Source organism: Trichomycterus rosablanca, chromosome 5, assembly GCF_030014385.1.
Source record: "Trichomycterus rosablanca isolate fTriRos1 chromosome 5, fTriRos1.hap1, whole genome shotgun sequence".
Lineage (NCBI taxonomy): Eukaryota > Metazoa > Chordata > Actinopteri > Siluriformes > Trichomycteridae > Trichomycterus > Trichomycterus rosablanca.
In genome coordinates, this window is record NC_085992.1 from 44,339,015 (window position 1) to 44,355,907 (window position 16,893).

General features: G+C 40.3%; 1 protein-coding gene across 1 annotated transcript in view; it reads right to left on the minus strand.

Annotated features, from left to right (window-relative positions):
• Positions 1–13,349, minus strand: part of dna2 (DNA replication helicase/nuclease 2) — a 23,210-nt gene extending 9,861 nt beyond the window's left edge. Inside the window, exons 1-12 of the mRNA XM_062996219.1 lie at positions 13,119–13,349; positions 9,745–10,706; positions 6,530–6,703; positions 6,262–6,445; positions 3,845–3,993; positions 3,630–3,761; positions 2,179–2,407; positions 1,920–2,037; positions 1,178–1,334; positions 723–914; positions 347–577; positions 28–144 (exon numbers count right to left, since the gene is read on the minus strand). Of these exons, the coding sequence (XP_062852289.1) occupies positions 28–144; positions 347–577; positions 723–914; positions 1,178–1,334; positions 1,920–2,037; positions 2,179–2,407; positions 3,630–3,761; positions 3,845–3,993; positions 6,262–6,445; positions 6,530–6,703; positions 9,745–10,706; positions 13,119–13,334 (2,861 nt within the window). The 5' untranslated portion in view covers positions 13,335–13,349. The remainder of the gene's footprint in view (positions 1–27; positions 145–346; positions 578–722; positions 915–1,177; positions 1,335–1,919; positions 2,038–2,178; positions 2,408–3,629; positions 3,762–3,844; positions 3,994–6,261; positions 6,446–6,529; positions 6,704–9,744; positions 10,707–13,118) is intronic.
• Positions 13,350–16,893: the final 3,544 nt, after the last annotated feature.

Here is a 16,893-nt window from a genome sequence, read left to right on the forward strand (position 1 = left end):
TGCTGGTACAAGTATCAAGTAACAGACCTGGTGGGGGTTTTGTCCATCAGTAGCGAGAGGTTCGTCAGGTGAGTGCTTAAGCCTCCGACACCCTCATCTTGATCCAGCCGAAACACCAAATCTGAGGAATACTTGGAGAGATTCCTGAGCAGTAAAACATTTAAAATCACTTTATTAAATATGAACAGCTTATTAGACAATTATTTATTATCTCAGATTAGACTAATATTATGAAGTGTAAAGGCAAATGATTAGCCAAAACTAGTAACAGGCTTTTAGTTTTATTATTAACTAAGCTTTACTACTGAGATGAATCCATGCTGAACCAAGAAAAACATGACCTTACCTATCCAAAGAGCATATCACTCCTCTGTCAGTTATCTCCTTGATATATCCAGTAGCTAAACCAATAAACCTGCGTTCCTGATCACTGATCACAACCCTGTCACCGACGAGGAGTGTGATGAGAGCATGTTCTCCTTGTTTGCGCTTGAAGTGGTGAACATAAACACTATCAGAGAGAACAGTGACACAGCCTGTCAACACCATGTTTCCCACACAGCCACCATTCTTCTCCCTGAGAGAAAACAAGTGACATTAAGCTATTATTTTCACAATGTAGCAGTAAACACCATTATATTGAGTTCCCATAAACACTGGTATGTATGATTCAGTTTTGCCATTTCCATTATCTCCATAAAGATGGTGATCTTATTGCCCACCTCTCCTGAGCGGTCTGCAGCCAGATGTTGCGGCGTCCCCCCTTCCTTTCCATGGTGACAGCCTCCAGACTACAGAGAAGAAGCCAATGAGTGAAGTACTGCAGATGGAGCTGGTTTAGATGTTCGCTTTCCAGCTGAAGAAACGCCTGAGGATCCTCAGAAGGACTAGCACCAGGAGCCCTCTCCACAGCTCTATATATCAAATGAATAAAAAATAGCTCCACATTAAATTTTTTTAATGCATATGACTCAAGACTGGTACAAAACACATGCCAGCACATTGCATTTAAACCCCTCTCTACCAGCACAGCACTCCACCAGCACAACATTAAAAACAATTTGACACTAAATGTACCAAAGATAAATGTTTTGTTTTTGAATGTAAAACAACATATATTTATACTGTAATACAATATGATTAAAGTTGTAGATGAACAAGCCTGGTGTTTCAGTACCTGTTGTAAAGTGCACAGTTTCTCTTCTGAGGGCAGTACTTGCAGGCTTGCTGGTCTGAGATGACAGGAGGCAAATGTGACATTTGGCTTTTGCCATCCACCTTGATGAGGGTGTTGCCAAGATGATGAACCAGAGTGTTCCTCAGCTTGATGAGCTCTGTGATGATCAATATAAGTGTTTCAATTAAAGTGGCAGCTGTCAAAAGCTGTTATAATTTAGTCAGCATGAGAATCAAATAGCTTGCAAGCCATTATAATGTAAACATAAGGTTAAGGTTGTAGAAACACGAATTTTGATCAAATTAAAATGTTCCTATTCACTAGACCTGAGTACTGAGTCCAAGTGTCCTGCAGATGTTTCATTAAGGCTGTATGTAAACTAAATCAGATTGGAGCAGGGTAATGTTAAACCTCTGAAGGCCAGTGGGTCTTTAGAACTGGAGTTGAGAAACCCAATGCTGATCTATCTGTGCGGATGGCTGTTGTGTTATAAATTAAATAAATATTTTCTTCCTTATTTTAATTTAATCCAGACTTATGGCTAAAAAAACAGGGTTTGAAAAGTGCTTCAAAGTGAGGGGGTGGTCCATTTTTTATTTTATAGGACAAGCAGAGCAGCTTCAGGAAACTAGTGGAGATTGTAGCATTGAAGTGCAACAAGATGTTATACAAGCTAATTTTGTATGCAACTGTACTCAGTCCCATTAGATCTTTGGTTAAATATTGGCAAAATGTGACAAACCTCTTCGATCCATATGTTGGCCCACTATAGGGTGTAGATTGCCAGTTTTTAGGTATAGAAGAAATCCAGCCTCAGCATCTGCCCGTCTTTCTAAGCTCATGAGAGTATACAGGATAACCTGAGCAATGCAGAATTAAAATATCCACATTTATTTAAACAATCAAAACAGAATTTAGACTGCCAAGTATGCACCGCACCTTTAATATATAATAATTACTGTCTAAACTAAAACATCAGTGAGGTTCTCCTGTCACATTACCTGGCTACGATGCTCAACAGAGTTTGACTCCTTGCCCGTCTTTAGCTCCAACGCTACAGTCTTATCAACTGGCCTCCTGCCTCGCCGGTGAATTCTCACGCCTGCGGTCACATCAATTTTCCCCTTCAGTCCGAACCTCGGAGACCAGATGTTCTCCTCAATGTCCACAAAGTTAGTGACTGTGACACTGCAGGCCGAGTCCTGACGGCTCATCGTTCCATCACTGGGACTGGTGACCAAAACGAACACAATGTTAGAACAAATTCATTCACAAGCGTCTGATTGACTCTGGTTGATTGAAATGAACTAACTTTAAAAACAAATATCCAATACAAAAAATAGATGTTGATACACAATCAAGCAGGATTTTCTGTAACTTGTTTGAGTAGACAGTTTGAATGTCTGTGACCCTCTGCTGGTAAAGCATTTATATGGTACTTCATTAGTCGTTTCGTGGTAAAGCAGAAGAAAAGAATGTCCGCCACTAAGCTGCAAAACGTTTTAATGCGCTGCTTTAAAGTGTTTTTGCTTATACACTAACTACTTAACAAAGTTTTAAAAAAGTAGTTTTCGGCGCCCAGGTGGCGCAGCGGGATATTCCGAATCTGGGCTCTTCTACCGGTCAGCTGGGCACCATCTAGCGGGCATAATTGGCAGTGCCTGCAGCAGACAATATATGGCCACCGTGTCTGCTGGGTAGGAAAATGACCGGACTAAGTGGGTGGCATCTTCAAACGCTGTGCCAGGACCCATGTTAGTAGACCGAGCACCTGTGCAGAAAGTGGATGAGCCTCATGTGTGAATGGGCACGCATCAAAGAGGGCGTGAGCAGGCAAATATACCCTCCTCAAACTCAATCAGGATCCCTAGCAGCAGAAGACAAATTGACTATGCTAAATCGGAAGAAAAAGCATAAATAAACAGAAAATATTTTTTCATACGTATGTATGGTACTGTACGGTGTTTCCATGCTCAGTTGTATTAGTATTATTAAATATCAGTTACTTGTTTATAGTTATTTTAACTGTATTTATTTGACCAAACATCAGCAATTTTGATCTTTTTCATCTACTGAGATTTTCCCATCAGGCAATCAGTTTTAGATGGTTAAGGCCACAATGTGCAAGTGCTTTGGTAGTGATGTTTCCCCTTAAAAAAAGTCTGGAATACCATCTTGGTCAGACAGAAAGCAGAACCAAATAATCCTTTTCAACTTCTGGAAATGGATGACTATGGCATATGGTTTAAAACTGCACCTACGATTGCAAATAAATAAGGTAAATAATAAGGTTTTAAATAGATTGGAATTTTACGACACTGTTCTTGTTGCTAAAAATACTCTATGTTCCTCTAAAATATGCCTGTATATAAATGATTGTTGCTGTGCTCTCAAGATATAGCTATAAGAAATAGCTTGAAATTACAGGTTAAATGAAGTTATTATTGCTTACAGTTTCAGAGTCAACTGTTTCTGCCCGGCTTGTGATGAGGTGTGGAGATAGTCTTTAGCCCATCCAGCCAAAGCAGGAAGATATTCCTCCACCTCATGTTTGATGTCTGCCTGAGTCAGCTTCAAACTGTACCTGATCGAATAAAGAAAACCATAAGCACAGTAAACAGCAATGCTTTTTCATTGTTAGGTGGCAGATGGCTTTATGGTACCTACATTTGCCCGAGGTAGTTGTGACTGAGCAATGCTTCAGTAGCAAGTTTCTTGAGATTCTCTGATGAGAAGTCTAGTGACATTGCAGCTTTTTGGAAGATGTCATGAACTATGGTCCCATTTAGCATCTGCTTGCTGCCACTGTCCAAGTTCTGTAGGTAGACAAAGAAATGGTGTAGGAGCTGGGATGCATTTTGTGCGAAAACATCATATACTGTGTAATGATATATTATTTATTTTAGAATTATTTTAGAATATATATATATATATATATATATATATATATATATATATATATATATATATATATATATACACAGTATATACTGTATATATACATACATACATACTGGTCATAAAATTAGAATATGAAAAAGTTGATTTATTTCAGTAATTCAATAATTCCATTCAAAAAGTGAAACTTGTATATTATATTCATTCATTACACACAGACTGATATATTTCAAATGTTTATTTCTTATAATGTTGATGATTATAACTGACAACTAATGAAAACCCCAAATTCAGTATCTCAGAAAATTAGAATATTACTTAAGACCAATACAAAAAAAGGATTTTTAGAAATGTTGGCCAACTGAAAAGTATGAAGATGAAAAGTATGAGCATGTACAGCACTCAGTACTTAGTTGGGGCTCCTTTTGCCTGGATTACTGCAGCAATGTGGCATGACATGGAGTCCATCAGTCTGTGGCACTGCTCAGGTGTTATGAGAGCCCAGGTTGCTCTGATAGTGGCCTTCAGCTCTTCTGAATTGTTGGGTCTGGCGTATCGCATCTTCCTCTTCACAATACCTCATAGATTTTCTATGGGGTTAAGGTCAGGCGAGTTTGCTGGCCAATTAAGAACAGGGATACCATGGTCCTTAAACCAGGTACTGGTAGCTTTGGCACTGTGTGCAGGTGCCAAGTCCTGTTGGAAAATGAAATCTGCATCTCCATAAAGTTGGTCAGCAGCAGGAAGCATGAAGTGCTCTAAAACTTCCTGGTAGACGCCTGCGTTGACCTTGGACCTCAGAAAACACAGTGGACCAACACCAGCAGATGACATGGCACTCCAAACCATCACTGACTGTGGAAAATTTACACTGGACCTCAAGCAACGTGGATTCTGTGCCTCTCATCTCTTCCTCCAGACTCTGGGACCTTGATTTCCAAAGGTAATGCAAAATTTACTTTCATCAGAGAACATAACTTTGGACCACTCAGCGGTCCTTTTTGTCTTTAGCCCAGGCAAGACGCTTCTGACGCTGTCTCTTGTTCAAGAGTGGCATTTTTTTTGCAATGAAGACTAATAGGGTGAAGATCTGTTTTGCATTGTTGTCAAACATAGCTTCTAATTGACTATAAAGCAGGTATAATTTAGGGCACAATGTGAACTGTATGTTAAGAATGTCCTGTATAGCTATATGTACCTTTTCCCAAAAAGTTTTAATTTTATTACAGGTCCAAAAAGAGTGAAAAAAAAGTGCCTTTGTGAGGTTGACATTTAAAACATAAATCGGATCTCTCTGGAAACATCCTATGTAGACGCACTGGAGTAAGATAAAACCGGTTAATAAAATTAAGTTCATGTATATTTATTTAAGTACACTTAGGGTACAGGTAGACAAGACTTTTTGATGCCAAACGACATGAAGGCCATGCCGTCTGGTATGACTGCTACTGTGCTCAAATTGAGATCATTTTAATACTGATAAAGGTGACTGTCACACGTGGCACATGAGTGCATCCAACCCTTCTGTGAATAGGGCTACATAGATGCAAGCCACTCAAAGTGCTAATGTCAAAAGTACCTATAATGGAGACACAGCCATTGGAACTGGACATTGCAACAATTTTCATGTTCACTAATTACTTCATGGTGGTTGGTGGCCAGGGTCACATTTGCTATCAAAAGGAAACACTAGGTGGAATATAAAAGGAATATAACCTTAAATAAGAGACTAAATGTGTTGTGTGCTCTGTTACTTTTGGTTTTTATTTATTTATTTATTTATTTTTATCCCCTCACAGCACTATCACGCATGACATTAATTATGAACAAGGGGAACAAAAAACTAGAACATTTCCTTGCCAACAACATGAATAAGTGAATACGTCAGGTTCTTTCTTTCACCAGTCAGGTGGCACCACTAAGATACAAACCTCAAAAGTCTTAGTGGTGGTGGCCCAGCCTAACAGAGTACCAAGTCCCTTACACAAATTAAGCTCACAACTTAGAGCAGCCAATCCACCGTTTGTATATTTTGACATTTGGAGGACCACAATATCTGGAGGAAAACACAGTATCCAGAGAAACCCTTAGCAGATCCAGAAAAAAACATCCAAAAGTCCCCACAAACAGTGACTTCAGATAAACTTTCTTCATAATGCCAAACTTAACAGTCATTCATATATTACCTTAAACATCTCTCCAAGTACAGCGCGTCTCATGCAGCGGATACTGCTGGCAATGCTGGTTCCAGAAATAAGCACATCAGGTAGCAGCACGATGAATCCAGAGTTCCTGTCAATCACCCACGTACCAGAAACACACTCCCCTTCCAAATGGATAACGTCCCCAACAGCAACTGCCATGGTTTCCCTACAGTAAAAAAGAGACTGAGTTTATACCATTTAAAGTACACAGCAAATCAGTACAGATCCTGAAGTCATTGGTGTTTCCTACCAGCCATTCTTTAGAATGCACGTTTCAGAAGGCTCCATTGTTTTTGAGCAGGTGATGGTCAAATGCTTCTCATCGTAACCTTCAGGTCCAGTGGTTTCTTGCACATCTAGAACCCAGTACCGATTATGAAGTCCAGATGCCAGAATAACAAAATCAGGAATGCTTAACGTCTTTCTGCAGGTAAGAAAAAGATGTTTTATCAGTGTTGAAAGTAGAATATATTTTATTTCAAAAGTCAAATTCAAGTCTGATTTCTTATTTATTTAACGTCATGTTTTACACACTTTGGTTACACTCATGACAGGACAGTAATTACTGGTTACACAAGATTCATCAGATCACAAGTTTAATGTCAAACATGTCTTTGGACTGTGGGAGCAAACCGGAGCTCCCGGAGGAAACACACACAGACACGGGGAGAACATGCAAACTCCACACAGAAAGGACCTGGACCCCCCCCCGGGGATCGAACCCAAGACCTTCTTGCTGTGAGGCAACAGTGCTACCCACTGAGCCACCGTGCCACCCTAAATCTGATTTTGCATTTGCTTTTAATTTTAGACTGAACATGTAATTATCCTCAACTGACAACAAAAACAGCCCATCCTAGATTTATCAGTGTATAGGGGAATGTCTTTTCCTTTTTCAGCATTGCTGTTGCTGTGCAACACAAGGTCTATAAAGCCAAAGAAAAGCTTGAAAAATACTCCAGTGACCTGCACAGAGCCCTGATCCCAGCCAGCTGAAGAGCTTTGGACTTAACTGAGGCTTTTTTGACCAAGGTCAGTGCCCCGCCATACAAATGTTTGTTTTTTAACTTGTTACATTCATGACAGGACAGGTAGGTAGTTATTCATTACACAAGGTTCATCGGTTCACAGTTATATCAAACAGTCACAGACAATTTTGTATATCCAATTCACCTCACTTGCACATCTGTGGACTGTGGGAGGAAACCGGAGAACCCGAGGAGAACATGCAAACTGCACAGAAAGGACCCGGACTGCCCCACCTGGGGATGGAGCCCAGGACCTTCTTGCTGTGAGGCGACAGTGCTACCCACTTAGCCACCGTGCCGCCCCTTTTTTGACTGAATAGGCACAAATTTCCACAGACATACTTTAAAGTCTAGTGAGAAGCATTTTCACAAGAGTGGCTTTTGTTATAGCTGAAAAGGTCACTTTATTTTAATAGCATTTTTTTAAATGGGACGTCCAACAAGCACATTGTCAGGTATGCAAATACTTTTGGCCATTGCATACATATACACAAGGGGCGGCACAGTGGCTAAGTGGGTAGCACTGTTGCCTCACAGCAAGAAGGTCCTGGGTTTTATCCCCATGTGAAACGGTCTGGGTCCTTTCTGTGTGGAGTTTGCATGTTCTCCTCGTGTCTGCGTGGGCTTCCTCCGGGGGCTCCGGTTTCCTCCCACAGTCCGAAGACATGCAAGTGAGGTGAATTGGAGATACAAAATTGTCCATGACCGTGTTTGATACAGTGGGGCCAAAAAGTACTTTGTCAGCCACTGATTGTGCAAGTTCTCCTACTTAGAAAGATGAAAGAGGTCTGTAATTTTCATCATAGGTACACTTCAACTATGAGATACAAAATAAGAAAAAAAATCCAGGAAATCACATTGTAGGATTTTTAAAGAATTTATTTGTAAATTATGGTGGAAAATAAGTATTTGGTCAATAACAAAAGTTCAACTCAATACTTTGTAACATAACCTTTGTTGGCAATGACAGAGGTCAAACGTTTCCTGTAAGTCTTCACCAGGTTTGCACACACTGTAGCTGGTATTTTGGCCCATTCCTCCATGCAGATCTCCTCTAGAGCAGTGATGTTTTGGGGCTGTCGCTGGGCAACACGGACTCCACAAATTTTCTATGGGGTTGAGGTCCGGAGACTGGCTAGGCCACTCCAGGACCTTGAAATGCTTTTTACGGAGCCACTCCTTCGTTGCCCGAGCGGTGTGTTTGGGATCATTGTCATGCTGGAAGACCCAGCCACGTTCCATCTTCAATGCTCTCACTGATGGAAGGAGGTTTTGGCTTACAATCTCACGATACATGGCCCCGTTCATTCTTCCCTTAACACGGATCAGTCGTCCTGTCCCCTTTGCAGAAAAACAGCCCCAAAGCATGATGTTTCCACCCCCATGCTTCACAGTAGGTATGGTGTGCAACTAAGCATTCTTCTTCCTCCAAACACGACGAGTTGAGTTTTTACCAAAAAGTTCCATTTTGGTTTCATCTGACCACATGATATTCTTCCAATCCTCTTCTGGATCATCCATATGCTCTCTGGCAAACATCAGACGGGCCTGGACATGTACTGGCTTAAGCAGGGGGACACGCCTGGCACTGCAGGATTTGAGTCCCTCTCGGCGTAGTGTGTTACTGATGGTCCCTTTGTTACTTTGGTCCCAGCTCCCTGCAGGTCATTCATCAGGTCCCTCCGTGTAGTTCTGGGATTTTTGATCACCGTTCTCATGATCATTTTGACCCCACGGGATCAAGGGAGATTATCAATGGTCTTGTATGTCTTCCATTTTCTTACAATTGCTCCCACAGTTGATTTATTCACACCAACCTGCTTGCCTATTGTAGATTCACTCTTCCCAGCCTGGTGCAGGTCTACAATTTTCTTCCTGGTGTCCTTCGACAGCTCTTTGGTCTCGGCCATGGTTGACTGTTTGAGGCTGTGGACAGGTGTCTTTTATACAGATAACAATGTCAAACAGGTGCCATTAATACAAGTAACGAGTGGAGGACAGAAGAGCTTCTTAAAGAAGAAGTTACAGGTCTGTGAGAGCCAGAAATCTTGCCTGTTTGTTATTGACCAAATACTTATTTTCCTCCATAATTTACAAATAAATTCTTTAAAAATCCTACAATGTGATTTCCTGGATTTTTTTTTTCTTATTTTGTCTCTCATAGTTGAAGTGTAGCTATGATGAAAATTACAGACCTCTCTCATCTTTCTAAGTAGGAGAACTTGCACAATCAGTGGCTGACTAAATACTTTTTGGCCCCACTGTATAAACTTGTGAACTGAAGATTCTTGTGTAATTAGTAACTACCGTTCCTGTCATGAATGTAACCAAAAGTGTAAAACATGACGTTAAAATCCTAATAAACAAACATTATACACAAAACGGTTATATTAATTAACTTTGCTAATAAATATTACAGAATTATTTAAAAACGTACTCATGTTTGAACTTCTTGTGTTTTGGTTCATCAAAAAATTCCATTCCGTCATCAAACCAGCTGTCATCCAGAATGCTGAAGTTCTCCTCTGAAGCCAGAATTGCTTTTCCATTGTTCATTTGGTCAGATTTCTCGTCACTGACTGGACAACTGAGAACACTCTCCTCCTTTTTTACATCATTGTTACACATCCATGAACCGTACGACACCACAAGGTCAGACTGATTATCATTACAATTTTGTGCCATGACTGTTTTCAGCTCTGAAATATGAGGATCTGCGTTTTCCTTCTCATCTCCGCTGGTTTTATGACCTGCACATGATAGGTTTTTTCTTGAGGAAGTGGCATCAACACCCAGAACTTTATCAGTCATTGGTGGAACTGAGCTGCTCTTCCAAAGAAGACTTTTCTCGACCTTTCCAGATTTTGTCTCTTGGTTCTTTAAATGGCTTTTTGGCACATATTCAAAATCTGATTCACTAGTCACATGAATGAATGTGTTTATCTCGTCCCTGAGTGAGTTCATTGTCCCTTTGGTTTCTTTTTCTGAATCTCTCTCTAACAGTGCAGTTCTGGGGCGCTTAGCTTTATGGATGGTCTCAGAATTCTCCATTAACCTTTTTACAGAGCCAAAATGACCGGCATTTTTCTCATCTTGAAAAGTGTCTCCTGATTTGGGGCTTGTCTTGTCCTGTGGCTGTAGTGATCTGCTGGCCAGTAAGTTGGTCCTGCAGCTGAAGCTTCTGGAGTGCGGGCTGCGGGACACTGGGGAGCTGGAACTCTCGGTACATGGGTGTTCTTGGTAGCGATGTCTTTTATCACTCTCAGGTGTCTCTGGGATTGTTAAGGGGGAAACTGAGACATTTGTGCACTCCTTAAGACAGGTTTTTGCCCCATCCAAGACATCGACATTTTCAAGTGAACGCAAGGTTGTACCTCTTTTCGGGGATTTTGATAATGCCTGTGAAAATATTAAAGGTTAGTATGTAAGAATATACTGAGCAAGTTAAAAAGCGTTATTAGATGCCTTACATTTTCTCACTGTCTTAACCGCTTATTAGGGTCACGCTGGAGCCTATCCCAGCTTTTAAATTGGCGCAAGGCACACAGTAACACCCTGGACGAGGCGCCAGTCCATCACAGGGCAGACACACACACACACCCATTCACTTAAAAGGCAATTTAGTGTCTCCAATTAACCTGACTGCATCTTTTTGGACTGTGGGAGGAAACAGGAGCTCCCGGAGGAAACCCACGCAGACGCAGAGAGAACATGCAAACTTCACACAGGACCGCCGCGCCTGGGGATTGAACCCAGGAACTTCTTGCCGTGAGCCGGCAGTGCTACCTACTGAGCCCCCATGCCGCCCTCTTTACACTTACAGTGTACTTAAAAACAATCATAATTAGAGATGGACCGATCGGGTTTTTTGGCATCGATTGCGATCTCCGATCTCCTTTCAGGGCAATCGGCCGATAGTCGATTTCGATCGGAGGGGGGGGGGGGGGGGGGATGGGGGGGCGGGGGATGACATGCAATTTTTAGCGCAAAATCAGCAGTAAATAATAAAGTAACCAAACAATTATTTTTTTCACCCACAGGAGACATATCTTATTAGTCTAACTGACCACACACACACACACACACACACACACACACACACACACACACACACACACACACACACACACACACACACACACACACACACACACACACACACACACACACACACACACACACACACACACACACACACACAGGTTTAATGTTATCCAGTTTAGTCTGAAAAAACCTTAAAAAGAGCCTCACAGTGAAGATAAACCGAAAGCAACAGCGTGAGTGTGTTTCTTTAAAAAAACGCTTTGTTCACAGTGTCGCTTTAAATGATTCTGATTCAGGAGTCGAATGTGACGCGTAAGTTTCTCTCTCCGTTTTTACTGTTATTAATAAATGCTGTGGTTTTAAATAAACACCAGCTACTACAGAACATTTTGTGTGACTTTCTTACATTAAAAAGCTTAATTAAACCGCTATTACCACAGAGCGGTCACCGAGTCAGACTCGTTCCGTCTGTGGAGCTAAAAGTTCTGATTACCCTAAAAGTTCAGCAGATGATCCTGAACTAACGAATTTGGTAATGAATAAACTTTTGCCTCTGATTGGCTCTGTAACGTTTCTGTTCTCATTTACATCAAAAGCAATGAATAATGTGCTTGCTGATAGAATCGGCTCAGATGTGACCGGGTTGAATTATCTTTTTAAAGTAAATATTTCAGTCAGCAAAATTGCATCGTATGTATGATGCACAACGTTAATTCTGTTATTTTAGGTCGTGAAGAGCTTTCATGATGGTTTCTGTACGATTGTTGATGAATGGTGATGTGATGGTTCGTGTTTTGTAGCGCAAAGTCTGGATCAATTCACTGAGCTGTTAAGCTTAACATGATCTTTATATATCAAGTGATCGGATCGGCTACATTTGGGAAATATCGTCCGATCGTCGATAGCATATTTTGATTGAAAATCGGCCGATATCGATTTAAAGTCGATCGATCGCCCCATCTCTAATCATAATAAAGTTATAGAAACTGTTTGGTAAAAAGAATTTGGGTGATGTAGGATTTCCTTAGCAACACTGCAGCTCCAGTGGAAGAAAAGAAAATGATCAAACAAACACATTCAAGCTAATATACAACATTTGCGCCTAGGGTAAATTTACAGTAATTCCTCTGTATTACTCAGTGGTAGGGCTGGGTATCGCCACTAATGTCCTGGATCGATTCGATTCCGATTCACAAGGTCCCGATTCGATTCGATTTTCGATTCAACACATTTAGGCATATTTGAGTTACATTAACAGGTTTTGTTTACATATGTACAGATGTTCAGAGAACAAATGTGATAATTGTACAAAGAACACTCATTATTAAAAATATTTGTGTATTTTGTTTACATAAATTATTAATCCAAAACAGAACAGTAACATTCATTTTTTATTATTATTTTATGTCTGACACGCTACAACATTGTAAATGTAATGTAAACATACACCTGGCTGTTGAACAGCTTATGCCAAGTTTACACTACACGACACTCTGATTAACACCTGGTCGGTGTAATATTCACACTACACGACTGATCGGCGATGGGGGGTTTTACACTTGAGAAGTGATGAAAGGTTTAATGATACCACGTCCAAACATGCACATCAACAAGTAGCCAGAGATCAAAGTTTGTGCGCTGATGAAATAAATGAATCTGAGTGGATTTGGCAACACAAGCAGAATGGCTTGTTCTATAGTGAGTTGGAGGTTAATAAATATTTTGTTTTGTAGAGAACGATCAGGTCAGAAATACTGTAAAACTCACGTGTGCTGATGTATTCTGATAGAAACTATATTGCGCTCCACCACCTGTTTCCAACCTCTCCCCTGTGTTTCCCCTCGCTGTTTCACACATTGATTGAGAGCCGAGTTTTGATCGCAGAGCGAACACCGAGTTCCTCCCGAATCCAGCACCGACCCGTCGCCGAGCGAAAATCAGTGCAAAAAGTTGTGTAGTGGTCATAACTTGAGCTTCTGCCATGCTAAACTGATGTGCAGGTCAGATCTCGATGCATGAAAAAACACTGGCTGGTCACACGAAATTAAAGGGGGTAACAGATTTCCGTGTGCACCGTAAAAAGGGGCGTATTTAAAAGATCGATCTCGCGTTTATATGAATCGATATCGGATCGTTCAAATAAAGATCGATTTTATAAACCCACCCCTACTCAGTGGGAGGAATAATTTCTTCTCTCTTCAATCCCACTGACTGGGAATACCAAAAACATGTGGACTGCATCAAAAGTCAGGTTTATGTAAAAAAAAAGAAAAAAAAAAAGTTTTAATGCTACAAATTCTACACAGAACATGTCAGAAATCGAACAAGAGGGTACAAGAACCTTTTCTTGTTTACAAGTGAAAAGGCCAAGGGGGGCACCCAGGTGGTGCAGCGGGATATTCCCCTAGCACACCAGAGCCAAGATTCTGAACACTGCTACTGGTCAGCTGGGCACCATCCAGCAGACACAAATTGGCCACAGTGTCAGCTGGATGGGGAAATGACCGGACAAAGTGGGAGTGGTCTTCAAAGGACCCTGGTTATCATATAGAAGCATCTGTGCAGAAGCACATGGGTCAGAGGGCACATGAGCAACAATATACCCTCCTCGAACGCAATCAGGGATTCACAGCAGCGGGACAAATTGATTACGCTAAATCGGGAGAAAAAGGGAGGAAAGCATAAATAAAAAGAAAAAGGCAAGGGGCCAATATATTAGGTGTGCTGTATGTGTATCTGAATCTATCTGTATTGCTTTTTCTTAGAAAACAACTTATTCACAAAATGACTTTTTTTTTTTTTTTCTCCAATCAATAAGTCATGAAAAATTAACAGTTGATTGATTGAGTACTTTATTGATCCCCGAAGGGAAATTGTGGTTGCAGATATTATTGGAATTGTGTTCAGTCATAATTGTAAGTCACTTTGGATAAAAGCATCTACTAAATGCCAAATATATATGTGTAAATATTGTAATACAAATACTGGATCTACATTTTCTAAGTAGTAATTGATTATGTATTATTACTTTTAGTGTAAATGAACATTTTTCTCTCACAGGGTGTTGGACAACTGGTTCTTAAATAAATTAAATGACATAAAACTACTAACAGCATGCTCAATTCAATGTTCCCCAAATAAAACAAATGACTTTAAAGATTACTTTATCACAGGAAAACTAATAGTTCATAGCTGAACACTGCAACGGATTTTACATTTACAGCATTTAGCAGACGCCTTTATCCAGAGCGACTTACATTAGTTACAGTATGCAGTCTGAGCAATTGAGGGTTAAGGGCCTTGCTCAAGGGCCCAACAGCAGCAACCTGGCAGTGGTGAGGCTTAAAAAAAAAGAACCTTCTGATTACTAGTCCTGTACCTTAACCACTAGGCTATGGCTTGCCCATTTTGTACTTGTGCACCTGCTAGTAAATTCCCAGAGAACATACACACAATCTAAATTAAGATAATCCAGGTGTGCCTAATAATCTGACACCTCTGTAAGTGCACTTTTATATGATTATTATAATGTTTGCACCAGGTGTCACGTATTAAACGTGCAATTTGGATCAGTTAACAGTTTATCTTACCTTTACTGAGAAAAACGTGGAGATATTGCATTGCAGTCCACTGCTCATCTGTAACATTATATATTTACAGTTATAAACATATCATTAATAACATGATCACAGCACAATAGTGGCGGATTTTACAGGATCACGAATAACAACCACGCTAATCAGTGTTTAATAATAAACAATACTCACTGGGTTTCTTCTGGACTTGATTTTCGCCATGGTCAAAAATAACCGAAAACAACTACACAACTAATGTTCGTTATAAAGCACTAGCTAGCTTGATCACCAAACACGCTTACTGGTAGGATCAAACTCATCCCATTCATCAACGCTGCACCAGTTCGTTCTCACGTCGTTACTCGGCAACAAATCCAAAAGCGGGTAAATAAACACAGTGATCTCTGATCCAAACCAGAATTTAAAAATGTGTTTTAAAAGTGCTGCATCCATCTACAAAACAATCTCTGACCATCCACAGCTCGCTTTATTCATGACTTCGCGCCTGAACACGACCACATGGTTGCCAGATCCTTCTCAAATAATTATACAACAAAACTCACAGTACGTCCCGCCCACAGCGTGTAATGTGGACGTGTTCGAAATCGCATAATGCACACTGCCTGCAAAGTGTACACTACATTGTATACTATCCACTATCTACTGCGCCAAAGTATATTATATACTATCTACTTCACCAGTGTATACTACATACTATCTACTGCCCCAGTGTATACTACATACTATCTACTGCCCCAGTGTATACTACATACTATCTACAGTACTGCGCCAGCGTATATTATATACTATCTACTGCACCAGTGTATACTACATACTATCTACTGCCCCAGTGTATACTACATACTATATACTGCACCAGTGTATACTACATACTATCTACTGCACCAGTGTATACTACATACTATCTACTGCCCCAGTGTATACTACATACTATCTACTGCCCCAGTGTATACTACATACTATCTACTGCACCAGTGTATACTACATACTATCTACTGCACCAGTGTATACTACATACTATCTACTGCCCCAGTGTATACTACATACTATATACTGCACCAGTGTATACTACATACTATATACTGCCCCAGCGTATACTACATACTATATACTGCACCAGTGTATACTACACACTATCTACTGCACCAGTGTATACTACATACTATATACTGCCCCAGCGTATACTACATACTATATACTGCACCAGTGTATACTACACACTATCTACTGCACCAGTGTATACTACATACTATCTACTGCCCCAGTGTATACTACATACTATCTACTGCCCCAGCGTATACTACATACTATATACTGCACCAGTGTATACTACATACTATCTACTGCACCAGTGTATACTACATACTATCTACTGCCCCAGTGTATACTACATACTATATACTGCACCAGTGTATACTACATATTATCTACAGTACTGCGCCAGCGTATATTATATACTATCTACTGCCCCAGTGTATACTACATACTATCTACTGCCCCAGTGTACATTGCATACTATCTACTGCCCCAGTGTATACTACATACTATCTACTGCCCCAGTGTACATTGCATACTATCTACTGCCCCAGTGTATATTACATATTATCTACTGAACCAGTGTATATTAAATAATATCTACTGCACCAGTATAAACTACACACTATATACTCTTCAATAGTCAGAACTTCCGGTTGAGAGTTACACTGTGCGCTTTGTTTTGCTGCCGCTTCTCGCCGTGATCTTTTTTCTATTTTCTTTTCCTGATTTCTTTCATCAAAAACCCATCTCTTTTCTCTGCACTTTTCCCCTTCCTCCCCTGCTATTTTGGTGTGATTGTTATTTTGTTAATTTTGTTTGTAAAGCGACCTTGGGGTTTTGTGAAAGGCGCTATATAAGTGTAACTTATTATTATTATTATTATTATTATTATTATACTGCACCAGTGT